This window comes from Polyodon spathula, chromosome 14 (genome assembly GCF_017654505.1).
Source record: "Polyodon spathula isolate WHYD16114869_AA chromosome 14, ASM1765450v1, whole genome shotgun sequence".
Lineage (NCBI taxonomy): Eukaryota > Metazoa > Chordata > Actinopteri > Acipenseriformes > Polyodontidae > Polyodon > Polyodon spathula.
In genome coordinates this window covers 33,884,654-33,892,474 of record NC_054547.1, presented here as the reverse complement: position 1 = coordinate 33,892,474, position 7,821 = coordinate 33,884,654, and the positions used below count along the sequence as shown (strand labels likewise).

Sequence of the window (7,821 nt, the reverse complement as noted above, 5' to 3'; positions counted from 1 at the left end):
GGGGGGGGGGGGGGGGGGGGGGGGGGGGGGGGGGGGCTGGCATATCAGCACACTGCATCACAGCCTTGCTTAGCGATGAAAGCATCCATATACATAGATCAATACCAATGGGAGTGAGGGAGCAGGGCTAAGGGCATACCTCCAAAAGGAGTAGATTATCTAGATTTAGAACCAATAACCTGTCTGAGAAATATTGGAATGCATACAAATGATACATTTCTAGCAGTAAGAACAATATAAATATGTAACCAAAAAAAAATTTTACTGTTTGCACTTTTTTCATTGGATTGCTACTTTATTTTTAATTCTTTGATTTGACCTTATACCATCTGCTGGATGATGTAATTGCACAGCGGACACATTCCTAAAAAGAAAATTCACTTTTTTTTTTTTTTTCGTGTTTGGCACAGAACACTGAAGACCAGATTTTGAGTCTTTCTAAATTTAGCTATCTTCTACTTGATCGGTCTTAAGGGAGTATACACTATTCTGGGACCAATATAGGATTCAGGCCATTACTGGGTTTTAATGAAATTCCATGCATTTCTCATCTGCTCTGATAGCTTCTAATACAACCCTGTTTAATATCCCAAAATTATGACACCATGTCACTTTGATCACTACTTTACATGGAAGAAAAAAGGGTTGTGAGGATCACTGGCTGACTGCTCTTGAATCTGTCAAGGTCTAAGGCAAGGAATGATTTTGTTATTTGTTCTGCTACTTGCTAAAAGTTTTTGTTTTCTATTTAGGGCATGTTGTGACATGTTAATCAACCTGAAAGGGCTGCAGATGATCATGAAACTGGATTGATGACGTCATAACCACACAAACGCTCAAGGTACAAACCATCTTAAAAGTCATGCCATGCTATATTTCTTGTCATTCAGGTTTTCATAAATTATCTTTGACTTCAATTTACACTTCTCATCTAAAGTAGTAACTTTTGTGTTTTCAAAAGCTAATTGTGTGTGTGTGTATAATATATATATATATATATATATATATATATATATATATATATATATATATATATATATACACACACACACACACATACACACACACACAGTACCAGTCAAAAGTTTGAATACACCTGCTTGAAACCAGGTTTTTCATGATTATGCTTTTAACTGTACAAACTTGTCTATAAACACTTAATATTTCATTATATGATACATGTACTTATATAAGCTGATAATCATAAGTGAATTGCATTCAAAAATTTAATTTTTAAATGAAAATGTAAATCTTGTCAATTTCAATGAAATGGTCACCCAAAGCAAGGGGATTTCAGTCTGAAGCCCAAGTCAGTTAAAAGTCTGAAATGTGTATAACACGGTGTTAGAACACTGGCCTAAGTATAAAAGTGTCTTTGTTAGATGTTCTCTGAGTTAACTAGCATGTTACCTAACTAACCTTTTGTCACCAATTATTAACAGATGAGGGTCCATGATTACTATAAATATAGGTAGCATAAGCACAAGTTTGTCAGTCCTGAATGTAAAGCAGCAGAAAATGGCAAAATACGCTCAGTTAAGCAAAGAAAAAAAGACTGTAGTTACTTTAAGAAATGAATGTCAATCTTTAAGACAAATCGCAAGAACTGTGCAGGTGTCTGTAACTGCTGTGGCCAAGACCATCAAACGATTTCAAGAAACTGGCACTCATGAGGACCGAACAAGGTCAGGCAGGCCATGGGTGACCTCAGAATCAGAGGACAAGTTCATTCGAGTCATAAGTCTGCGAAACCGACGATTAACTGCCCCTTAAATACAAGCTCAGCTAAATGCTACTAGAAGTACAGATGTTTCAACGTCAACTGTTCAGAGGAGATTGTGTGAAGCTGACCTAACTAGAAGAATTGCTGCAAAGAAACCATTGTTAAGAGTGCAGAATAAGAGGAAGAGACGTGCCTGGGCCAAAAAACACAGAAACTGGATGTTTGAGGAGTGGAAGTGGGTCTTATGGACTGATCAGTCAAAATTTGAAATATTTGGGTCCAACCGCTGAGTATTTGTAAGACGCAGAGAGGGTGAGCACATGAGTTCTGCATGTGTGGATCCCACTGTCAAGCATGGAGGAGGCAGTGTCATGGTCTGGGGTTGCTTTGCTGGTGACAGAGTTGGTGATCTTTACCAAGTCCATGGCAAGCTCAACCAGCATGGCTATCATAGCATACTTCAGAGGCATGCCATTCCATCAGGATTACGGCTAGTTGGGCAGTCCTTCATTCTTCAGCAAGATAATGACTCGAAACACACCTCAAAGTTGTGCAAGAACTATCTGGCGAAGAAGGAAAATGAAGGACAACTCAATCTAATGACCTGGCCTGCCCAGTCTCCAGACCTCAATCCCACAGAATTGTATGGGACGAACTGGACAGAAGAGTCAAAGCAAAGCTACCCACAAGTGCCCTACATCTCTGGGAATTGCTGCAGAAGAGCTGGGAAGACATGTCGGGTGATTTCCTGCTGAAACTTGTTAACCGAATGCCTCGTGTTTGTGAGGCTGTTATTAAGGCAAAGGGTGGCTATTTTGAGGAATCCAAGATTTAGAGACAATTTTCAATTTTCCTGAACATTGCTTTCATACCCCTTATGTTTCGTTTTGTATACTGTAACATGTTTTCATTTTCAAGTATTTACAGAAACGTATACAATGTAAAACATTGTCAATTATGAAAAAAAAACCTAGTTTCCAGCAAGTGTACTCAAACTTTTGACTGGTACTGTATATTACATATATATAATTTTTTTAACCATATTTCGTGTTGATTTGTACCAGTTGGGGTCAAATCAAAATTAAAAAAAAAAAAAAAAAAAAAAGATAAAAAAAAGCAATCAAGAGATTTTTTTTTATTATTATTTTTTTAAAGTTATCATTGTCCACAGTTTAGTAACAAGAGTGTTGTCTGTGGCTTATATTTTAATTGTTTTAAGGAACATGGTTGTGTCCACATTTTCACAATCTGCCCAGCATTTAAATACCTGCTCACTAGGGACAGATGTTGCTGGGATGCTTAATACTTCTGATCAAAGATACTTTTGGAATGATCTTGGTTGTTTTTTCTTTATTTTTACTCCGGGGTAGTTCAGATGAATAAATGAAGATTTAGAAGTTTTGTAGGGTGCCATCTCATTAAATGCTCATGCAGATTAGTTTTTTTTAATTTACTTTCTTGCCGTCTTACTTTAGAAAATAATTGTCAAACATCGGAAGGCACTGTATTTGTATCTCGGTCAATGCAGTATTTCTAATTCTAGCACAACACTCTTAACTTGCTGTCACTTTGAAGACTCCTGCACAGATGCAATCCCATCAGTAAACACTCACAGGGGGCAGGGCGGGGGAGAAAGTGAGCTCAAGCAGATTCAGAGAGTTAGACCTGAGGGGAGCAGAGAAGCTCTGCGCTTAATGCAAAAAAGAATTGCCGATTCCAAATTTAATAAAAAAAAAAAAAAAAAAAAAAGCTTTCCTTTGCTTAAACCCTTTACACAAAAACAATGCACAGCCTTTATCGATAGTTGTCGAACAATCGAATGCATTGATAAATCGAGGCATCGTCATAACCTCAGTGTGAAGTAAAGTGGTTTGGTAAATTTTTCTCCAATATAAAACACTGCTAACCTACAGTAACGCTAACACTTGTCTTTTGTCCAGTACACGGCGACTCCTTCAATCTATGCTTTTTTGGCAGCGTAACAAACACCATGTGACAAAAAGACACTGTCCATTTGAATTGCTCTTTTGCTGAGCTGTAATGTAACCCTTCAGCTAAGACTAGGTTTTGGGAAGGTATTGTAAACACACTAGGATTCCTCATAAAGCTGAATATACACAAGACTAAACTATGAAAGCATATACTAAACAGACACACAGGCATTATCTTTAACTGTAATATGGAGTAGGATTGTGGGAGACTGGCTTTGACAACCCTAGCAATGCCTGAAGCACTTGAAAAACTACAAGAATTGAAGGCTGTTTAAAGGATATAGAATCTATAAAAACAAATAACTTACACTTGAGAAATATATATAAATCTAAAGTCATCTACTGTAAAAGTATCCTAAATAAAAGTAGTTTGAAATAATGACTTGTTAGTGTAAGATTAAAGTTAATGAAGTTCATGGGTGCTGGTAATTACCACAGGTAATATACAACTTGATGCTGTCAAGATACAAAAAAATTACTGTACAGAATGAAAAAATATGAAATGTAATATTTACTATAGATAATATAATATTTCTGCTGCCATAATCAGCATGAAAAAAAACAATTCCAATATGTTGTTTATTAGTTCCCTTTTACACACTTTTAAAATATATTTTTAGTAATATGATGATTAAAAGCTGTAAATCACTTTAAAGTCATATTAAAAGAGCTGATAAAATACCCTTAAAAACACACACACACAAAAAAATCTACATATTGTTCTGTCTTAACTGTACAAACAAGTCTGGCTTGAAAACAAAAACTGAAAGCAGATGTATTGCAGCTCTGAAGCGGAACGCAAGTGTAACTTTAAGCTCTTCATGCAATAGAAGCTCTATCTGATGAACAGGACATCTGTAAAAATAGAACGGCTGCAAAGTGAGGTAACACACTTCCTCTGAGCCAAACACATTGCAACTGGAACACCAACTTCCATTAGCCCCCTAATTCAGAACATACTGGTTCTGAAGATTACACCAACTGGGTTCCAAGATGCAAATACTTCTGGACAAGCCTAGCTGTCTATGTTGCTAAACAGGTTTTGGGCTTTCACAATACAACACAAAATCTCTTCAGGTCTGAGACTAACAGCAGAACAACAAAAAAAGGTTCACAATCGATTGGTCCTCTAATAGTGCCATCTTGGTGAGCCAAACTAAAGCACCCCCCCCATCCCCATTTCCAAAAGTTCACTTCTCAAAAGAAATGCCACCAGTTTGGATTTAGGGCATTTAAAATGAAAATTGCCGATTAGGTGCCATACAGAATTATTTAACAGCTGCTTCCTTTCAAGGTCAGTCTGTGACTATGTGAAACAAACAAACAAACAAAAACTCCTGATTCGCAGGAGAAATTTTGTCTGTGGGTATAAATTCAGAAATAAATCTGAACCAGCGAAATCTTCTTTTTGAAAGTATACACCTCTTGCATTTGTTGCTCTAATAACTGTAGCCCAAATGCACTACAGGTTAGTTTAATCTTTGACTTAGCACGTCACTCAAGTTTCACTGGAAATGAAAGCAAACAGTGAAACTCGCTCAGAAAAGTTCAGCGGTTTCTTGTTCCCTCGAGTCTTACTTACAGAGTAGGATGTTTTTGTGAATGTAGAAAGCATAAGTTGAAAAAACAAAATTAATGTAAACTGCATAAAAACTTACACCCCTTGTAAAGTTTTAAAAATAAATAAACAGAACAACAGTGTATTTTAAAAATGCCATTTGTATTAAAAGTCTTTCAAAACAGACAAACAGCTGTTAAAAGGCTGGTCTGATATTAAAATTACAATTGGGTTAGAATTTCAATGGTACATCACATTTTGTTAAAATCATTTTCCTTGTTTTTTGGTGACCGGGGGGGAGGGGGGGGGGCGGGGGCTGTTTTAGTAAACACAATCTAGGTGGACCCATTCCCTGTGAATTCCAATTAAAATGAGGCCAAACCTTTAACAGGCGTAGAAAATCACATTTAAAATGCTAAAATGAAAAGAAAAAAAAACACATTCCTTAACAATGGGCCCTTTTGTCTGGGTTCACCCCTGTGCAATTACCAAAGGGAAACAGTTAAGTACTTTGTGGATTGCGAGAGAATGCGATTGTGTTGATACTTGAGCAGTTGACACTAACTTGAACAGCTGATTTTGGAAGGCACTAGACATGGGGCTGTCGGCGGCCCTGCATCATAACGCAAAACTAAGTCCTTGTTTATGTCATTGTGCTGGCACCAATCAACTGAAGCTTTTTTTTTTTTTCTTAACAAGCATACAAAATAGTATAATTTTTCACAGCTCACGTTGAAAATACCACTGATCTTCTTTATACCCATTTTATGCAGCAGGTACAAAATATGATTTTGTTTTTCACAGAAATCATCTTTCCTATATCGTGCTTGTTTTAGCATCAGCGTTAGATACGTTCCAGTTACAGAGTGCAATTGTTGAGAATGGATACATGTTTTGCCATTCAGAAAACGTTGCTGTGTGCAGTGATGATGCCGGTTTCTTTCAATCAAAGGTGAACTTCCAGGTGATTCATTCGCCATGTTGCTGAATGAGGGTTGCGGTCTCCTGTTTCATTACGCCACTCAGTGGTCTCGTTATCTCTTCCCTCCGGAGATAAACAAATGCACAATTCACAACCGCGGATGAATCCCAGCAAAAGATTTACAGGGCAACAGACGTGTCGATGCATTTCAAAATAAATATCACCCTAGGCACAAAATGTTTCCAAATGCATGCGTCTACAAGTCTTTAAAAACAAATCCAGAATATTCAAGTATTGTGCCATGTAAACAATAGTTTTGGATATTTGTGTATAATGTGTGCGCAAGACACAGAACACCTTTGAATACTGATCACGTAGTCAACGTATTACACCTTAACGTTTTCAAACAAAGTTGTGTTAGTTTCCAATCTTAGTTTTAATTTATTTTAATATTAGAGTCACTCGCTCACCTTTTGCAAACTTTTCAACTCGTTTTTAAAGGAGAACGCAGGAAGCGCAGCACTGAGCGTCCCCGTTCGGCTGTGAAGCATAGTTCATCTGTCGGACAATCTCTGCAAACAGTTCGTCTACCGAGGCTTTATTCTTGGCTGAAGTTTCCATAAAGGGGCAATTCCATTCATCCGCGAGGGCTTTTCCTTCTCCAGAAGAAACCTCCCGTTCGCCTTCTAAATCCACCTTGTTGCCCACCAGGATCATAGGCACTCGCTCGTACCGTTTCACCCGGATGATCTGGTCCCGCATGGGTTTGATGTCTTGGAAGCTCTGCTGGTTGACCAGACTGTATACCAAAATAAAGCCCTGCCCGTTTTTGATATACAAATCTCTCATGGAGGCGAACTGTTCAGTCCCCGCCGTGTCGAGAATCTCCAGCACAGACGGCGACGAGTCCACTTCGATCTCTTTTCTATAAAAATCTTCTATGGTGGGATCGTATTTTTCTATAAAAGACCCCGTTACGAACTGCACCGTCAGTGCTGACTTGCCCACTCCGCCGGATCCAAGCACGACAACTTTGTATTCTCTCATGGCTTCTAAACAGTACTGTCTCTCTCTTGCCTTTTTCTCGACTGCGCTTTCCACCGTTGGCCGCCCAATGGGTTTCAAACGGACAACAGTCCCACTTCTCCGAAAGCAATCTCAGTCTGGTCCAGTCGTGCAGTGTCCGCGTATCGGAGGAGAACTCGGGTGACTTACACTGTACCCCAGCATTAGAAATACAACATGTTAAGAACTGCTGTTCCTTGTGCCCTGCTGCTTAGTAAGGAGTGATCAATGCGCACTCACACGCTCTTCCTGGCCACTGACACAGGGCGCAGCGTCCGTACGTCACCAGAAAGAGGATGTCTCGGGCTCGGTTTTTTAAAGTGACAGTAAAGATACTGTTGCAACAGTAACTGTGTTATGAAAACAGTTTGTTGACATACCGACTCATCAAAGTACATTCTAAACAACATTTTGAATATAATAATATAATGAAATTCAGAAGTTACACTTTAAAATCACAGCTAGCCTACCGTGGACTACTGGGACTTACTTTTAAATGTATTTGAGTTTGCTATATTTGTTGATAGTGGTACTAATTTCAAGTGGTTAAAGAGAAGTGATT

The 7,821-nt window shown here is 38.3% G+C and overlaps 1 protein-coding gene across 1 annotated transcript in view; it reads right to left on the bottom strand.

The window, feature by feature from the left end:
• LOC121326756 (ras-related protein Rap-2b-like) overlaps positions 1-7,512 on the bottom strand; it is a 45,396-nt gene extending 37,884 nt beyond the window's left edge. The window contains exon 1 of the mRNA XM_041270219.1: positions 6,665-7,512. Coding sequence (XP_041126153.1) covers positions 6,690-7,241 — 552 coding nt within the window. The 5' untranslated portion in view covers positions 7,242-7,512 and the 3' untranslated portion in view covers positions 6,665-6,689. The remainder of the gene's footprint in view (positions 1-6,664) is intronic.
• Positions 7,513-7,821: the final 309 nt, after the last annotated feature.